This window comes from Acomys minous, assembly GCF_964271855.1.
Source record: "Acomys minous genome assembly, chromosome: 5".
NCBI lineage: Eukaryota > Metazoa > Chordata > Mammalia > Rodentia > Muridae > Acomys > Acomys minous.
The window spans coordinates 16,518,338-16,538,565 of NC_140494.1; the positions used below are offsets into that span (position 1 = coordinate 16,518,338).

The following is a 20,228-nucleotide window of genomic DNA, read 5'->3' on the forward strand; positions in this document are numbered from 1 at the left end:
TGCTTTGCTATTTAAAGAAAGCCAGTTATAAAAGAGGGGTTATAACAATCTAAAGTGGGAACAGAGCCAGTATTTGGAAAGCCAGCTAATCCCAACAAAGCCATGGCAAATGTAAAAGGTTAGCAATACAAAGCTTGTGGTGAATAAATCATGTGTGCATGCACGTGGCACAGACAATCCCAACCATTATGAAAAGGTGGCTGTAAAATTTCACCAGTCAAAAGCTTCTCCTGGACTATGCCAAGGCATCCATGGGACATCTAAGAGGCTAACCTCCTAGAAAGAGGCTATTCTCTGACCTCTACATGTACATCCTAACATGTATGAGCACACAGACACACACATAGGCGCGCGCGCACACACACACACACACACACACACACACACACACACGTCTTGGAAACCCTGCTCCATCTACCTTCGGGGCATCTGACCTGTGAGCATTGGGTCTACGGACAGCACAGAACACAGACTGTGCACCCAGGAGCAGTAGAGAAACACCAAGGTATCTGATCAAAGGCACCGTAGGCTGACTCACAGACTCTGCCCCGTATCTCCTGTGTGTCTCCTTACTTAATAGACAACCTCTCTGGGCCTCTTTTTTCCTTAACTGTCAAATGAGGAAGAAGGATTGTGGTCATTTTAAATCCTCTTCTACCTGCTTTTAACATTTTATGAGTCTAAGAAGAGAAGCCCTGTGAAAATCAATGATAAGAGATTTAAATAATGCAACACTGGGGCCCCCAATTAGGAGGCTCAGTCAAGTAGAACTTTGCTTGTCACAAAGAACTTAGTAGCATTTTCTGTCTTGTCAGTGACAGTTCCTCTAATTTTTAGAGTTCAGTTGCTAGATTTAGGAGAAAGTCCTTAACTGTCCTCTGGTGTTCCTAGGCTCCCAAGGGACATTCTGTGTCAGGGCGAAAACCACAGTGCCTCTGGGATTCTTTCAGCCCAGATATTAAGCCCAGGCCTGTCTGCTGGGTACTTTCTGGGGTTCCTAACAAATTCTGACTAAGCAACCCAGCCTCTTCCTTCAAGTTTTATGTAATGAAAACAAAACAAAATGCGAACACAAACAACAAACAAACAAAAACCCCTGAATATTGTCTTAGAGGTCCGTCTATCTTATATTCTGGTCCAGACTCAGCAGTTCAGCAAATACTCTCCGAAGTGTCTAGGAGGTTCCCAAGAAGCCCTGGGGGACTTGAAGGTCCCATTAGCCTGTCTTTGAGGGAGCTCCATCAGGGCCAGCATGGTGTTATACACCTGTAATACCAGCAGTTGGGAGGCTAAGACAGGAGGCCGGGAAGTTCTTCCTTGGGCAGGCAGCCACATACGACACCTCCTCTCTCTCCACCTCACTCTACAACTTAAGGTGGCACTCAGAGGAAGGACAGCAGGCTACCAAGAAGAGACTTGATACCCTATGAGCATATACAGGGGGAGGAGGTCCCCTACAGGAACAGTCATAGGGGAGGGGAATAAGGGGAAAATGGGAGGGAAGGAAGAATGGGAGGATACAAGGGATGGGATAACCATTGAGATGTAACAAGAATAAATTAATAAAAAAAGGAAAAAATAAATTAAAAAAAAAAGAATTCAGTAACTAGTGCTATTCCTGAGGAGTATAACTCCTAAGAGGACATTCAATCACCATGCTATATTTTTAAATATATTTTATGTGTATGGGTATTTTTTCCACATGGATGTCTACACAGCATGTGCATGCCTGTGCCTGTGGAGGCTAGAGCGGGCATCAGAGCCCCTGGAACTGGTGTTACAGATTGTTGTGAGTTGCCATGTGGGTGCTGGGAGTTGAACCCAGGACCTCTGGAAGAGCAGCCAATGCTCTTAACCACTGACCCATCTCTCCAGCCCCTTACCATTTTATATTTACAACAGGCAGAAGCTACAGGGCCAATCAACGACTTTTTGTTTTTTTCTTTTTTGGCTTTTCGAGACAGGGTTTCTCTATATAGCCTTGGCTATATCCTGGACTTGCTTTGTAGACCAGGCTGGCCTCGAACTCAGAGTGATCCACCTGCCTCTGCCTCCCAAGTGCTGGGATTAAAGGCATGCACCACCACACCCGTCCAATCAGTGACTCTTAAGAAGAGTTTTATTCAGTTATCTGGCAAGCAGACCCCAGCAAAAGGAAAAAGAAGACAAACTATGCCACAACAGGAGCTCCATTTTGGAGAACTATGTTGTATGATATAAAATTAGTAATTCTGTGACCGACAATGTATCTTACAACATTTCAGGAGTTTGTCCACACAGCAAAAATATTTCTCTGAACCAGGGGTGCCCAGTGGGTTACCACTATGTATATGGATGTTTAAACCTAGATAAATCAAAGTGGGTGGAAAATACTGGTATGATTAGAATCTAAGTCTCGTGTTTTGAGCACTTGCTTCGTGGCTAGTGGCACTGTGTGGGGAGGCTGCAGAGGCTTGTGGAGGTGAGGCCTGGTGGCTTACTAGTCACTACAGGCAAGCCTTGAAGATGACAGCCCTGGTTCCAAATGCCAATCTCTCTAGTTCCTGGTCCAGAGTTGCCATGTGAAACTACGCCACATGCTCCTGCCATCATGGACTGAGTCACTCCACCATGCCTTTCCAGCCAAGACAGACTGGAAACCATTGAAAGCACAGGTCAAAAGATACTCCTCATTCCTTAGGTTGCTCCTGTCACTGACTGGTCACATTGGTCAGATCTAAAGAGCTAGGCAGCCATGCCCTGTGGCCCGTGGCTTCTATGCTATTGGACAGCGCTGCTCTTGGGCTGTCTTAGGACACAGATTACAGATCAGAAGACTCACAGACGGGGTGGCCTAGATTTTTACCTCAGTGGTGTGGGGACAGACTTGGGAGCCTACATTTCTCACTGGTTCCATGGAATTCTGATGCAATTGTGGGTAGGAGGTTTGTCCCAGTTCGGAAATGTCTCAATCTATTGGTGATACCAAGATCACTCCTTCAATGCCTATGCCCATTTATCCCATACAATTATATTGATAACTGTATAAGAAATCTTCCCCAAATTAAGAGTGTGCCTGAGAATGGATGAAAAGTGGAAAAAAGAAGGGTTAAAAAAGTAACTTTGGGACCAACCCCACCAACCTGGATGCTACCATGACAATATTTCTAGTCAACTTGTACTTCTTCAATATAGATTTTTCCCGGCGAAACAGTGGTAGGTAGGATGAATAACGTACAAAGGCAAAAATCCTCCAGGCATTGAATCAAGTCATCATGAGCAAGCGTGGTCCTCCCAAGACAGGTCAGGTGCTGTAGTGCAGCTCTAGGGCCTGCCTACTGCATGCCCAATAATTGGATATGCAGCACACAGACTGGTTTACGCAGGTACTGTTTTTCTGGGGGCTTTTTGAGCAAAAGCAGTTGGGCTCCCAAGACTAAGAAACAAAGACTGTGAAGAGTGGCAGGCTCTGGGAACAGCAGGCATCATGCAGAACATAAGGATGGGAGCTCTGCCTGGGTGCAGCCCACGGAGGGGTCAGGAAGCCACGCATTGGTCTTTGGAGCCATATGGCAGTACCGACAATGGTTCGCCTATAGTTCCTGAAGGGCAGCTAATGGATCGTGTGCCACATGAACACCCACGCTGCCAGGAAGTCAGGAGCGGCACAGGACATGTGGGTTTCCATCAGAAGCGAGGGCATAATCCAGAGATGATCTCCCCACACCCACCAAACTTCAGGGTGGGGAGAGCTAGACTCTGAGGACTTTTGTAGAAGAAGCAAGAGCTGTTTTGAGCTCCAGTAGTTTCCGGCCTGGGATACAAAACCCAGGGTACCCAACCCTCGTGCATTCCAGAGCAGCAAATTCATGGTTCGGCTTTAGCCTCCTTTATGGGAAGCCACTGATAGAATGCAAATTCTCGCAAGGACAAGAAGAAGGAGACCAGGAGCAGGTGCCTCACAGAGCCAAGTGCCTGCATTACAACAAAGGTCCGGGGGCAGCAGGCCCTGGGGTGCACATGAGGCCCAACCCTGTTCCCTCCTGTCCATTTCCAGGGACACAAAGGTGCCACCTAACCCAGAGCCCCCAACACTATCATACTTGAAGGGTCAAAACAGATTACAACAAACAGCACTGTTTCAAAAACTCTAGTGCTTTGAAAAAGTGTTGCAAGGGCAGCAAGATGCTTTGGGGGTAAAGCGCTTGCACAGGAACCTGACAGGTTGAACTTGATCCCTCCCAGAACCCACATAAAGACAGAAGGAGAGAACCGACTGAATAAAGTTGTCCTCTGATGTTCATGCATACCATGGCAAGTGCACCACAACACACACACACACACCATGCACACACAAAATAATAATAACCAATAAACAATGTAAAACTAAGTATTTTGGCTGCTGAAAATATATGGTCTTATTTTTTCTGCACTCTAGGTTAAGCAGAAAAGAGTAAAGGCTGGTGAAGCAAACCACCTGAGCTTGTTGCAATAACAAAGGTAAAGAAATGGTCCCAATGATGGTATAATACAGGAGACTAAGCAAGGCTTCTCGTGATCAACGAATGAAGGGCACAACCATTTAAGCAGCAGGTGAGGAGCTTGCATGACTCTGACTCAGTGTTGCGCAGGACGAGACACTGGGTAGCCACTGTCCTCCTGTGGCCTGACTGAAGCCAAGGTCATAGAAGCTGTGGAAATATGACCCGGGGCATTGCTGGTGAGAGTAAAATCATAAGGCCTTCCATCCTTACCTGTCACAGCTAGGAGACAGCCCCGCAGCGCCACCAGATGCAACGTCCAGACACGTCACACACATGCCAGTTCCTACAGCAAAGTAGGAACCCTGGCCTTTGATGCTATTTCAATGGTCCCATGTAAAAGAGAGATCTTTACTCTCACACGCAAGTAATTATGCTCCTTGGAATTTTATATGCAAATAAAACAGGTCATTTAAACTTATGGTGATTAACTACCTTTGCTTTCTGGCCAAGAACACAAGGTGGCTAATGAAGTAATTATATATTACTGTACGAGTTTGAAGTTCAAAAGTACACTAATCATGTTCAGCTTCACAGATTTTATGGGATTTCCTCCAAAGCAGCTATTAAAGCAGGGAATTACGGTAGTTACGGGTTATTTAAAAACATAAACTTTATGAAACACTGAAGCAAGTTTTCATTTAAAAGGTTCTAAATGTCCCTCCAGGTAAAAATAAAAAGTCACAAAGTATCCAAGCCTCCACCTTAATAAAGGCCACCCATCTCCCCAAATATTCTTAGACATAGAGGTAACTACAGTAATCCCACCTGTACCTGATCAACAAGTATTTTTTGCTCAGGGGCACACAGATTTTGTGGGCCGCCTTAGGATTCTGCAGCTTAAGTAGTTTTATGAACAACAACAACAAATTTCCCTGAGATAATCACTGCACGGGCACACAATTCTGGTCCCCCTCTCTCACCAGCAGCAATGCAAACAATCAGTTACACAAAAATGAGGAGAAAATGGTACAAACAAGTGGTAAGGTGGATTTTGCAATATGAAACAGAACACGCAGAAATGTTTGTCCCTGACCTATAAAAAGGGTGCTGCGTGCACAAGCAAATCTAGAGAGCCGACAGGCATGGGCTGCTTCCCTTCTGAGCAGCGCAGCCTGGTCAGTGCCTGAACCTTGCTGTAACTCTGCAGAAAGGAAGGCACGGATTGGTTGTCCAGGCTGCCTTCAAGAGGATTCAGGGACCCCAGTGCTGCTGCTGTGAACCAGGTCTTAATCACACTCAGTTCTGGTTTGCCCACCAATTCGTTTGCACATCAGCCCACAGCTTTAACTAGGGAGTTGGGTGGAACAATTAACATCCAAAAGAGAAGAGATGGTATTTGAAGGTGGGGGGTGGGGGGTGGGGGAGAGAGGGTTTATGGGGGAGGATGAGGAGGCTGGGGGGTGGGTGGGTGGGAGGGCGGTATGAGGTGGGGGTGTGACATCTAGTGAAAGGGAAAAAGAGGACAGAGATTCTGCTAAGAAAAGTGCCTCAAGTTTGGAAATATCAAGAGAAACAAGAAAAACAAACAAACAAACAAAAAACAAAAAGACACAAGGTTCTCCATCAACACAGGAAGCAAGTGGGGATATGAAATAGCCACTTAGCCTCTTTGATCTGCATGCTTTACTATGTATACTACATTATAACATCGTATAATAATATAATATGGTGTATGAACACATATATGTTTGCATGTGGTTATTACCAAGGAGAGGCAGACAGCACTTCAGCCCAACCTTCAGCCCATGCTCAGAGCAGTTCGCCCTTAGTTTTGTCTTCCTGTACAACTGAGACTTGCTTCAGTAAGAGGCCACGTGGGGCTGCTTCCCTTCCTATCAGACCTTATGTTTAGAGGCTAAGGAAAGGGGAAATTCCATGAGCCGAGATGGAAGGGGAAATAGAGGAAGATGGTCAGAGGCAGAAAGGTGCACCCAGGATAAGCTTTAAGGTTTGCCCTCCAGCCCTGGCAATTCTTCCTGGTCTAATGGAAACAGGAAAAGAGCTAGAGCCACAGAAATGCTTGGTCCAGGAAGCACTCACTGGGCTTCACTCGCCTGGGGCAGTTAAACTGCACACACAAACCACACAAAGACGCAGCCAGGGCAAATGGTCATGCAGACACTGACTGAGATGAAGTCGAATTCCTCCACTGAAAGGGATGTCATCTCTTGCCTCACTTAGTTCTCTGTTCACTTCACAACACGATGGGCTGTGCGGTGCTGCCCTTCACAACATGATGGGCTGTGCGGTGCTGCCCTCTATTTTCCATGCCACACAGTCCTGGGTCACTTTGAGGAAGAAGAGGCCCTCACAGGGGCAATGGGAGTTCACCCAGGATTTCCTGAAGGGTAGCAGGTCTCAGAAAGAGGAGTCACAACTTCAAAGATGAAAATAATAACGTAAGTAGAACAAGAAACATACAAGTGAGGAGAAGGGCTATCCAAAGTAAAAAGTATACACACACACACACACACACACACACACACACACACACACACACACAAGACAGTTCAGATTGAATATCAGGTCAAACGACTGCCAACAGGTAATTAATCACATCAGGGTGATTCTGTCCTAATGAGCTGAGTGACAGAGAAAGAGACAGCATTTCATTTACAGGGATTTTATCACTTAAAAATGAATGTGTGTGTGTGTGTGTGTGTGTGTGTGTGTGTGTGTACATAACCACATTCCACTAAAGACTGGGGTCAGGTAGCTATAAGATTACAAATCCTTATTTTAAAATGTAAATTCAAGCTAATAAATCAGGAGGTGTAAGGACACATGCTATACAAGTTCCTCACTCTGTTAGGAAATCATCTTTTTAAAGTCCTGGGGAACTTTCCTGGGGAAAGAGCAGTAGTCTACCTGCACTGCACATAAACAAGGCTGCCTTTCCTCCAGCCCAGGGTTTCCAAACCTCAGATACTCGGCCTTTAAGATCTGATGTGTGGGCAGAGCAGGACCCAAAACCACTAATGACCCAATCACTATGTGCACTTCTCCAGGGATTATGGCCAGTTTTGCTTTGAGTTTTAAAAAACAATCAAACAAACAAACAAACAAAAACACTTCAACAATTTAAGAATAGTTAAGAAATCAATTTTTAAAATGTGCATACCTGTATATTACACATCCTAGGCTATGTACACATACTTTCTATGTTCTCTCTCTCTCTCTCTCTCTCTCTCTCTCTCTCTCTCTCTCTCTCTCTCTCTGTGTGTGTGTGTGTGTGTGTGTGTGTGTGTGTGTGTGTGTTCTGTTGTGCTTGAGTTAACCTTGGCTGGCTCCACATGGTCCTATGACATTAGGCAACACTATATGCATATCCTATTTTGCTATTAAGTCAATTCTGTTTGACAGGCATTCAGCTGTAAATAAAAAAAAAATCTCTTCGAGATCAGCCCCTCGGATGATAACAGGAAGGTAATTTGAAGGTAACAGGCTCATCTGCCCTATCTTACTGTCTTCACAGCCTGTCACCATGCTCAATCTGTTATGATTGATGCCCTCCCACTTAAAACTATACCATTAGAAGATTAATAAGCTACATTTTAGGTAACTTTCTCTTCACATGGAACAAGGTCCCAAGAAAAACAGTTCTAAACTAAGTGTGTTTTAGGTGATGAAACCAGCAGCCAAGCAACCACAAGGAATATGGCTCATCAACCGAGGGTGAGGTACATTGGAAACAGTCCTCTTTCACTGCATCCTCTGTGGCCTGGTCTGGGGCTGGACCACTCGCAGACGTGATGACCTCACATGCCTGCTTACTGAAGCCAAAAATAACAGCACACTGCCAACTGCAGGCAATTTTTCAAGGTAACCTGACGACTGAGACCCACAGAGAGATATTGTTTAATTAATAGTTGTCAGGCTCAAAAATACTATGTGCATACTTTTTCAACTCCAATCTTTCAAATGATGGCATGGTAACAAGCTGATAAATGTGCACTAATTAAAAAAATAAGCTATTGATCAAAGCCCCAGTGTTATAAATACATTTGTGCCCTGTTAAAATGCAAACAGCAAGTTGTTTTGATATTGTCACAAGATAAATTCATGGCCCAGGAGATTTGCTCTGCATATCCTCCCCCCTCATACTTTAATTTCATCCAGGCCAGAACAGGGATTTTTTTTTTGCATACAGGATGACAGATCAGCTTTGAAATAGGGACTGGGAGCAGCAAGGTCTTGGGAGAGTGCTGGGCGTCCTTCTTATGAACTGGGACAGTCAACGTTTCTCACTGGTCCCAACAATCCATCCTAGCTCTGGGAAAGGCTTTCAGTTCATGCCATTCTTAAAGCCTATGTCATTCTCTTCTTTATGGCTGGACCTGCATAGTCTCACAATGCTGTGTTTCCATCTTCAGCCTGCCCCGTTCACTTACAATGATCCTCATGGTAGAGATTCTATTTGTCTACATAAAATTTACAAAAATTGTCCTAACTCTCTATGTACTACCCTTGATTAAACAAACAAACAAACAAACAAAAGTTGAAATCACTAACGAAAATATCTTATCATTTTCTTGTTCACTCTAATTTCAGATCCACATGTGAGTTATTACTAACAGGAAATTGCTTTTTCAAAACTCACTCCTGGCCATAATACTTGGGTTTCCTCTCTCCCTAGCCCTTTCCAATACATTAAATGACAAGATAGAGCCCACAGCTAAGACCTAAAACTTGGTCCCCCACCAAGCAGCCAACCACATGATTTCAAAATCAGAGACCGACAGTTAGGGTGCACTGCCTAAAACAGAGGGTTGCCCAGTGATTGCTAAGATGAGGGACACAATCCACGACCACTGCTCACACTGGTGAGGGCTCTGTGCTTGACATGTAGGGGCTGAAAAGCAAGACCTGTGCTGTTTGATTTAAGCTGCTTGTAGTAGCCTGACAGGATCCCTTTCCAAAACTGAGAAAAGTTCCGTGGTGAAAATGCATACCTAGAGATGCTCCTCAGTCGCGTTGAAGGTAATGCATGCCGTAACGCGCAGAGGTCTTCCTTACGCAGTGCCACTTACAAAAGTCAGTATGGATGCAGGCAAAACGAACCTTTTCCACCTCTCGTGGCTATTTGTAAATTAACATCCGGTCTCAGACACCACGTGTATGTTGAACATCCTGCAGTAGGAAGTTTCAAATCCACCCAAAACAATGTAGAAATAACACATTTCCTTCTGTTTAGACATACTGAGGGCAGAATAACCACCCGGGACTCAAGAAAGCATCAATAATACACAGTGGAAAAAAATGGTGTGTGGAACTGAATATATATTTCGGTTTTAACAACCAAACAGAAAAACCAAATACCTCTTTTTGATAAAGATCTATTGTAAGTGTGACAAAACTGAACTATGTAAGTGGCAGCAGCAACATGCCCTGTGGTGCAAAGCCAAGCCAGAGAGCTGCCAAAAAACATTCCTTCTGACAACACAAACTTGTTTTTCAATCTTAGGTACCAGACCTGGGGAGGCAGGGGGTGGGGGGCGGTTACTGGAATCAAATGTGTGTCTCAACAGTGACCTCTAGTGGACAAGCCATGAAAAGACTGTCTTCCAAAGAGATTTCTTTCAATAAGGAATTTCAATCTCTGAGACCTTGGGACCAAATTAAGGAGCCAGCTGAAGAAGATCCAAGCTAGTGCTCACAAAGGATGGCTGTGCCGAAGGTCATGGCAAAGGTACTCAGGGACAAACAACAGTGATAAAAACTAGTCTCTCTTCTTAACGCATCCCTTAACGCATCCCTCTGTCCCATCAGGCAGGTCCTTGGCTAGGCCTCCCAGATTGCTGGGGGGGGGGGGGGTTAGTATTTAGTCACGTGACCAATCCACTTCTTACCTAGCATTACATCAGTACCTATTTCATACTCAATGTGTTTGGAGTACTTTTGTGGGGTACAAAATGAGAAGATGGGATTTCAAACCTCAAATGAGTCATTTGGGGACAGACCGACAGACAGCCACACGTACACACACACACACACACACACACACACAGTGAAAGAGAGAGTGCTAATGCTGACAGAAAAAAGAGAACAGCCCAAGCCCTAGGCCCCTGGCCATCACACCCAGAGAGATAACAGAAAGTGCAGCACAGCTGAAGCGAAGCAGAGCCAGGACGTTGCCGAGGACCAAGTGTTCCTGGAGTGGTTTCCATGCCGGCTTGCCCTGCGTGCAAGTGCTTACACATATCATAGCCACCAGAACGCAGCATCCCTCCATGATGAGGCAAATCCAGGACCACACGCTTGAAGTAGATGTCAAATTCCAGGACACACTGCAATGTTTCTAAGACCCAATACGTTGGAAATAAGAACAGGTGAGAAAGACAGAATTCAGTGGCCGACCCCACACCAGCTAGTCCCCAAGAAACCCTTTGGGTCCGAAGGGTTCCCCACTTAACCTCAGTCCACTGTTCCCTCTTGGCTTTCCCTATCAACTCTGCTTCCTTTGAGCATTCACGCATTTACCCAGGTAAATCAGATTCAGAAATCATCTTGTTTTCTAACAAGCTTAACATTAGGTTGGAGTGTTTCACAGTGGCCCAGCACTTTCCTACCAAGAACGAAGAACTCTGGCGTCACCCTAGAACTATAAAAATAAACAAATGAATGCAACTTTTTAAAGTTTCTTTATTCTGGCCCATTGGGCCAGAAAGAACCCCTGATGATCCCAGCTTATACCTACCTATCGGCAAAAGAGCAGAAGAAAATGAGCAACCTGTTCCTCTTCCACCTCCTACAATCCACCACAGTCTGGAGGATGTCAGAGAAAGTGACTGCAGATATTAATTCCTTAGATGACTTTAGGGGAGTCCATCAACATCGCCCCAGTATGCCAAGTTTACATTTAAACAGTTTCCATGTGATGAAAATCAAGTGTCAACAGTTATACCTGGGACATTAGAGTTTTGATTTTTGTCATTTTGTAGTTAAAGAAAACTTCAAGAATCTCTGCTTACAGATCAGGGGACAGAGCTCTTCTTGTTAGCAGAATGCTTGCCTCCTGGGCACAAAGCTCTGGGTTGCATCCCCAGCACTGCAAATAAAGAAATGCATAGCTCCTTAGCAAGAAGTCGAATGCAGATCTACACGAAGAAAGAATGAGTTAAGGTAAAGCAAAAAGTTAAAATAAGTCTAGGGCTGGGGTGATGGCTTGGTGGGTAAAGTGCTGGCTATATAAGTGAGGGAACCTAAGGCCAGATCTCCAGCATCGACAGAAAAGCCAGCATGGAGGGCCAAATATCTGTAATCCCAGCATATGGGAGAGCTAGAAACAGGTGGATCCCAGCTAGCCACCCTAGGCGAATAGGTGAGCTCCAGGCTCAGTGAGACCCTGCTGTAAAAAGTAAAAGAGAGAACAAATGAGGAAGTCACCCGGCTTCAACCTCCAGTGTCTATGCGCTCATGTACACATACACATGGACACATAAGCGCACCGTGTGTGAACACACACACACACACACACACACACACACACACACACACATACACACACACACTCACACACACACTTCTCAGGATGATAAAGGCTGCCTAAGGGTATTCATAATCTCACTTGTATTATATTACCCTACATAGATCTGTTAGGGTCAAAACCTCCCACAGAGAAAGGGCCGTCTACCCAGTGGCACAGTGATCAGATGTCCCTGCAGATGTTAACTTAGAAGCAAACGGTGTCCCCAAACAAGGTCCCAGTGTGAGTAAGCTAGTCATTCCTCTCATAAGCAGGCAAGCGGAAATGTCAGAGAGCAGTGTAATTGGCACACGGAGAGAAAAACACAGATACTTTAGCAAGATGAAAGTAAGTGATGCTGAGGGGGTTGGTTATCCTTTGAGTCCCAGAGGTTTTAATGTAGCCTTGTCAGCCTGTCCCTATTAAACAACAATAGGATGTGAAAGACACTGATTAGAATAAAAAGTGACAGGAGGGTGGGTTCAGCCATGAACATTTAATGCATATTTATACTGCCATCAAATGGACATATTTACTATAAACACTTGAAAAACCACAGCAAAGTCATTCGTTTAAATGCCAGAAAAATAGTAAAAGATGCTAATTTGACCTTAGTGGAACAGATCGGGTGTCAGTGACACTACAGGATGGCTTGAAACAGAATCTTCCCGAGAAGATTAATTAACGCTTGCTGGATTAGGTCAAGAGTGTCTCAGATGGAGGGAGACGAGCAAAAGGAGAAGAGAGGAAGGTGAAGTGTGGATTCCTTCATGGTCAGTCTGTTACCACGTTTACAGCTCTCTAGCGTAGCTAAGACCGTATGGCTCTGAGAGAGACTGAGCCGCTGATTCCTAAGGCTTCGGTCTCTGCGGGTATGTGAAAGGAGACAAAGAACAGCTATTGGGGGCTCTTTAAAAGATTAGATCAATGAACGATCCCTACTAATGCAACAGAATCTGACTGTTCCGCATAAATGTAAGTGAATACACAGAAAACCGACCAATCAGCCAACACTTTCATAACCTGCAAACGTGGAGTGTCAAGAAATCCTACTGAAAAGTCTTAGTCCAGGGTGTTGAGATCACCTGGTAGTGCACCTTTCAAAACAAAGTGCACAGGTCCCCTGAACTGGAGTTGTGGGCACCGAGGGCAGCAAGACCAGGTGCTATAAAAACAATGCAACCAGCACATTACCTGTTATAACCCAGATGACATGTGATGTGTGGGTCTCACTTTTCAGCTTCTGTGGTCACTGCTATTTAAACATGACACTGGTGTCACTCTGCCTTTCCTTACAAATGTGCACTTATCCTTAACATGAGCTAATCGGCCTGCTTTTAGCACACGAGGGGCTGTGCTTCACTGCCACTCTTAACTCTCGATAATCAACTGCTCCATGACATTGCCTCCAGCTATGTATAACGCACATAACACACATAAATTCACAACACAAATCCCTCAACGTGACATTCCGCTCAACTCATTGGACTTGGAAAGCCCCTAACAAATGCTTGCCACATGATCAGAAAATCACTCAAGTCTGCAGGAAATACGGCAACTGGAAAGAAGTGACAGTCAATTAGGAATGAGAAAGGAGAGCTGGTCCCTGTCATTAAAATCTTTAAAGCCTTAGCACCACGAGGAAAACGGCCCATCATTCACTCTCGAGATCCCTTTTAAAACAGGTATTAATTCTACTGCTTGTGGGTCATCCCAAAGTACCACTTGTTCACCAGAGAATCCTACAGAAGGGACCTAGGAACTAGTCTCAAAAAAGGGGAAAAATAGATTCAATTTATACAATTTTGTAAGTTTTTCTCCATCTGTAAAGCATATTCAACAATGAAATCTTCCCCCGTTGGAGGAAGAAACATAGGTGAAAACAAAGACTTTTATTCTAATACAGTTTTGTTGAGAGTCAGAGGTGGGGAAGACCCAGAATTGTGACCTCAGCTGGACTTGAACACTTTAGCTGAAGACAAGCTCTTTTCCCAGCCTCCTGAGTAGTGGGGACTACAGTCATGCACTGCCACACTCAGCTCAATATTTACCTCATGGAACGCTAACCACTGGCCAGCCATTTGAAGTCACCGCAGCACTCAATATGTCCTTAAGTGGAACCACCAAAACACACAGGCTAGGAAAAAATTCTCGAAGGAGAGGTAACCACAGAATATACACAGAGCAAGGGAACATACAAATTTTTGTTTTCATCTAAATAAACTTTAATTTTTTTCCCTCAAATGGTCACTTATCGTTACTTTCTTTAATGGAAATAACAATCAATTTGGTGTACGTTGGCATAACGTAAGAGGGAAGCGTGTAACAAAAAAGAAATCTGACTTACTTGTTAGCTTGTTGTGACTGAGCACCAGCTGTGTGATATGGGCTAAGGAGACTGGAAAAGAAAGAAACAAGTGGTCAGAAATGTTTGCAATCACACTTCCTTCCCTTCCAAGTATGCTGCAAAAACTATTCTCAAAGGCTGAGGTGGCACCACTCAAAATATAAGCTGGGATTCATGTAAACTGTCTGCTGAGTGTTGAACCAGATGAAGAAGCCGTGCAATTGATGGTTCAATTAGCACAGCAAGTTGGAGCTAATGAGATTCATGTCACAGGATCAAACATTGCAAGGACCACTTAGCTTCACATGGCTACCTGGTCAGGTGGCCTGACGTGAACCATCCATCTCAATAGGATGTATCTCAGAAGCCTTGCCTATGCTGAGCAAAACCTTCATGTTGAACGGCTATCGGCCGACCAGCAGTGTGTAGCCAGCCCCCACCCCATCATCCATCCTGGAATTCCTCTACACGGTATCGCATGACCAGAGGTAAACTTCCCCGCACCCGGACCTCTTATAAACATAATTTAGCTGATGTGTCAAAGTACTGGCTTGAAATGTGTACTGCTCACCAGTTTTCAACCTCCTAATGGAGGACCTATCTGCTTCCCCCATGAACACAATAGTTATCTACGTACAAAGGAATAAAACGAACACAACAGTTGAGAACAGTGGGAGAAAGGGAGGGAAAAAAAAGAACTTGCCATGTTCCACTTTAGGTTCCAAAACTCCACAGGGAGCTCAGAATTCTACGCTTATATTTCTGTAAGAAGCCAGCTTAAATTTTCTTGCAGTACTCTGTCTCTCACACATCCTTTTAATGCAGTCAAATTTTTTGTTTAAAGGGATGATAAGAAAGATCCCGGAGTCCTGCAAAGACAGTTGAGCATGCATGACCCTACATAACCTTTGCTCTGTTTTTTTAAGTGTCTGTTTTCATTCCATCAAAAAGTTCAAAACACAAAGACAAACCTTGCTACTCTGGTCCCACTGAGACCAAGTTGACACCCTATAAACTTTAGGGAATACTGGTGACAGTCCTACGTGACTATTAAAACCAAAAAGTTAATCTGACATATTATGGCCAAGTGTAATCTCAACTCTCATCCAAGAAATGCCCCATCCATTTACATAAAAGGATCCAACTCCAAAACCCACACTGTATGGCACTGCCAATCCTTTAATCTCATGGTATCTCTTGTCCTTGACTTCCACAGTCTTGGCAACTGAAAATTGTCAAATCATTTTGCATTACGGTTCAGATGAGTATCTCACTGCCCACATCCCGATCCAAAAGATCCATGGTTCCCAGGGCAGCAGCATCAGGACCTTCAGAAGGTAGAGCCTTGATGCAAGTCTTGAGGTCCCAGGAGTGAGTGTAAGAAGGGAGCTGTGAAGCTGGCCTCTCTATCACCTCCCCCGTCTCTCTCCCTGGTTCATGGCTTTGGGAGTCGGCATTTATTCCAATGCCTATGGCAATACCCTTCCCAGGAGAGCCAGACAGATGGAGTTGCACAATCTTGGACTTGAGTCTTCAGAACTATGAGCCGAAAGAGACTTGCCTTGATTTTGTAAGTCTCCCTCAGCAGGTAAGAAGGCAAAGCACCTGCATTACAGATCCTCATCCTGGACTCTCCAGTGTGTGCATCCTCATTAGACAGGTTATGCTGTGCTGACGGGAGCATGGGTACCAGGTCAATCTCACTGCATCCTACCAAGCAGTCTGGGTGATGATGCCCTATCATCTGGGAGCCTCCTGTGACCACAGACGCTCTGTCAATGCAAGCCTTTGTGGGGGAGGAAGGATATATGAAACCACACCCATGGCCTGTTCCTCATCCAACTTTAAATTTTGCTGCTTTTCAGTTCCCAGTGGAGGCACATTTCCCTCTCACAAGACATTTGCTAGTGACTGCAGGCTGCAGGCATGGTTGGTTCGAATAGCTGTGACTACCAGAAAAAAAAATCTGAAATTTTTTATGTCGTTTTTATGAAGTTTTTATTAGACAGCAGTGGTCTAACTCACTAAAAACAGGTTCTCCTGGAAGCTCAGGGCACAGATCTACAGCTCCTGAGCTTAGGTTGGCCATCATTAGTCAAACATGAAAGGTACTGAACATGCTTACCCACATGCTTCTAGAACAAACTCCCCCCCCCCCCACCTCTTGATGGTTTATAATAAGGAAATAAATGTGTCCTGTACAACTAAAGAGTCTCCCTAAATGGATGTGTTGGGTCAGTATAGACTTAAGATACAGTGCCTGCCTAAGCTTGCTTTCTCTCCCTGAGCCATATAGCCTATGCTTTTATCAAGTCCTAATGGGGACCAGGCTTTGGGGACAGGCCATGTGCATCTCTGTGACAGGAACTTTCTTGTTGCACTCCTCCTCTCAGCCTGGCTCCCTCTTCATTGGGATCAGAGGCTGACCTATGCTCAACGCTGGCCACCAAATGCCCTCTTCCTGTGTGGATTAAGATATACACTACATTGAAAGGTTGTCCCCATACCCCCTCCTGCCCCACATGCCACCCCCAGTCACCCCTGAATGCTTCTGTTCAGTCCCACTTAGTGGTCTAGGAGGAATTATTGGGGAGGAAAGAGGTCAAGGTGAGTCAGCCCTCCTATAGTTTTTAAAAGGAATCATCATGGTAGGCCCATGTGGCCAACATTTGAGATCTCAAATGCTGTGGCAAATCACACATGTTTTTTACTGGTAAGCGCTCAGATTTTCTTGTCTCCTAGATAAAGTAGTCCCCTGTTTCAGAGATGTAGAAGCTTGACATGACAAAAATCTCCAAAAACCCCCTTGTACTGAACAAGACTCACAGAGGAATCTGTTAAGATTATGTTCTGTTTCACGTGAGAGAGAATAACAAATAGCTGGGATTACACCAGACAGGAGACTCTAGCATATCCACAAGCCACCCAGGGGTCCCTTGGGTGCCTAAACTTGGTCCCCACCTTGTATGGGCTAAATGTTTGTCTTCCCTCATGTGTTCGTTGAAGCAGTAATCCTCAACAGGATTTGGAGGTGGGGCCTTTAGGAATTAGGCCATGAGGGTGAGGCTTCTATGGGTGGGATGGGTGCCCTTAGACAAAGAAACACAAGACAGATGACCTCTCCACATCCCTGCCATCATCTCAGGCCAGTGAGGAGCAGACGAGATTGTGGCCATCTGTAAACCAGGAGAGGAGAGTTCACCAGGCGCCAGCTCTGTTAGTACCTGGTCCATCAACATGTCAGCTTTCAGGACTGTGAAGATGGAAGCCACACAGTCCAGGGCATATTTCTTTTAATCATCCAGACCATTAAGAGATTCCTCGAGATGCCAGGTGTGTCCAGCTGAGGCCCACCATCATCTCTCCATCCTCCCAGGAAGAAGAAAGAGAAAAAGCAAGTCTTCCTTCAAGACACTTCTGAGAACTTGTACGTGGTCCACCCCACTCACAGGCATTCACCACACAGTGCTGCCTACTGCAGGAGAGGCTGGTAAATACAGGCTGTATTCCAGGCAACCACTAATTAGCAGGAGTGGGAGCTGGGGGGGGTGGTGGGGGGGAAGAAGAGGTTTAACTACCAAGAAAGAGCAAACTAAATCTAGCAGATAAATAGCAGTCTCTCACATTGAAGTGAATGTCACAGGAATCAATTTTGACTACAAAGGGAAATTGATGATTTCCTATCTCTTTCTGCCTTAATCTTTCCTAAGATATCAACACATAACTAATTAGAAAGGGGTGGGGGTGGAATCTGTTCTTCTTAGCAATGGGTGAAGTTGACAGTGACAGATTTAATTGGAAGAAGCCAACTATTTTCAATCATTTCATCCTGTCCTTCCAACCATCACTTAGCAGGAGAGGGCACCAGAGCTGAAAAGTTGAGATGTTTCTTTAATCATAAGTTGTTGTTCCCCATGACCGCACCACCAGAATGTTTTTTTTTTCCCTTTCTCACTATTGTTATAAGGCTCCAAGCCAAAGTAGGTGAGAGGGAGAGAAATTGGAGCAGGAAAGAAAAAAAGTTTATAAAAGAGCTTTGAGGAAACTGTTTAGGGCAACAAAGGGCTGCAGGCAGAGTCTGCAGGGAGGGCAGTTAAGTTGGCTGGGATCAAGAGAAACCCGCCAAGCCTGTGACAGGAACAGACCAAGTGACGAGGACGTATTTATACAACCAGCCACTCCCTACCACTTGGGAAAGGCGGGTTCATTGTAACTCTCATATGACAACTGTGTGGCGAAACGAGAAGAAAAGCTTTTCCACAATAGAATGGGTTATTTCGGACTACAAAAGCCACCCCGTCAAACATGCCGAAGAAATGGAAACAGGCTGTGTCCCCTGACCTGCTCCTGGTACCTCGGTGACCATAATCACACCCAGGGAAGGCTCTCTGCTGCGTTAGTAACAGCCTCTGAGGGTGGGCTCTGCTATTCGTAAGTTCCACCAGAACACCGGGAGCAAATTGCTAGCAAAATTCCAAAAGCGATATTCAAGTGCGATTGCCCCTGTTTTTGTACAGGCCATATCAAAATTCAACTAAATGAACGAAAATGGGCCACAAGGTATGCGTTATGGCGCCTTCAATACTCTCCTCTTGGCCTCTTTAAGCAGTGTTAGGGATGGCTACTGTAGCGAGCTCATGAAGTCCTGCGTGAATATATACTGTTTGACATGCGCACTGCATGTCATGGACCTCAGTGCCTCACCCACATGGAAGTGGCAAAACCTTCCCTGAGAAGGGGACAAAGGGATGGTCCCAGGGTGACTGCTGATAGTGTGTGCAAAAAAAATGTCCACCATCGCTTTCTCCCCCTGGGTGTTCCTGCTGAGAATGGCTAACTTGCTTCCTTGTTCAGCCGTATATAATAAACATGCTGTTCTATTTCCCGTCAGAGAGCCCAGACCACACGATACCGAGTTTTCTCTGTCTGTGTGTCTGTCGTTTCTTCATTCCCTTGTCACTCCCAGGCAGGTTTCCAAAACCAGAGCTATGCAAAAAATGTAGTAGAATATTATAGTGATTGCCTATGGTCCCGGCTAACTCAGGGGTAGAGATGGAGGATTACAAATTCCAGGCCTGCATGGGCTATACCCACCCAGTGAGTTCCATGGACCACACAGTGAGATCCTGTATCAAAACGGAACAAAAAGAGGGCTGGCTGGCTGAACAATGGAACATGGAATCCAACCAAAACAAACAGTGGGAAGGGAAGCATTGGCGGGGAGTGGGGACAGAGAGGGGCTGTAGGCAGGACTGTTAGTTTTATCATCAAAAAGAGAATGAGCAGGAAAACGCCAAGGGGTTGCGTGGATCAATAATTTCATGAGAAAGACAATGAAGGACTCGTCTAGGCATTTACTGCCTCTGCCTCCCCAGTGCCGGGATTGAAGGTGTGTGTCACCGCCTAGCTGGAAGGCATCTCTGGCCGAGTCACCCTACAATGAGGATCACCTTCCGAGTGTCTTACCTTTTCCTGTGCTTGAGCTCCCCTTGGTTCTGTAGCTTCCCCACGCTGCAGCTCCACGCTCCTCGCTCCTGTGTGATGCCACAGCCCACATTTCTACAAGTTCCCCAGGGCCAACTCCAGACCATGGGGTCTAGGAAAATGTCACTGGATAGTTACTGACCATGCTAAGGTCACCAGCCAATAGTCTTTACTTCAGAGATTCATTTAGAGTTTTTTTTTTAAATCATTTAGCATTTTATTTTTTCCATATGCTATCCATATTTATTTTTTAATTAATTTATTCAGATTACAACTCAATTGTTATCCCATCACTTGTATCCTCCCATTCCTTCCTCTCTCCCACCCCACCCTATTCTATTCTCCTGGGTCCATGACCGAGGGGGATCTCCTCCCCCACTTTATGGTCAAAGGCTATCACATTTCATCT

At 45.1% G+C, this 20,228-nt stretch overlaps 1 protein-coding gene across 1 annotated transcript in view; it reads right to left on the minus strand.

The window, feature by feature from the left end:
* RSU1 (Ras suppressor protein 1) overlaps positions 1-20,228 on the minus strand; it is a 181,935-nt gene that overhangs the window by 141,323 nt on the left and 20,384 nt on the right. The window contains exon 3 of the mRNA XM_084781251.1: positions 14,336-14,386. Coding sequence (XP_084637377.1) covers positions 14,336-14,386 — 51 coding nt within the window. The remainder of the gene's footprint in view (positions 1-14,335; positions 14,387-20,228) is intronic.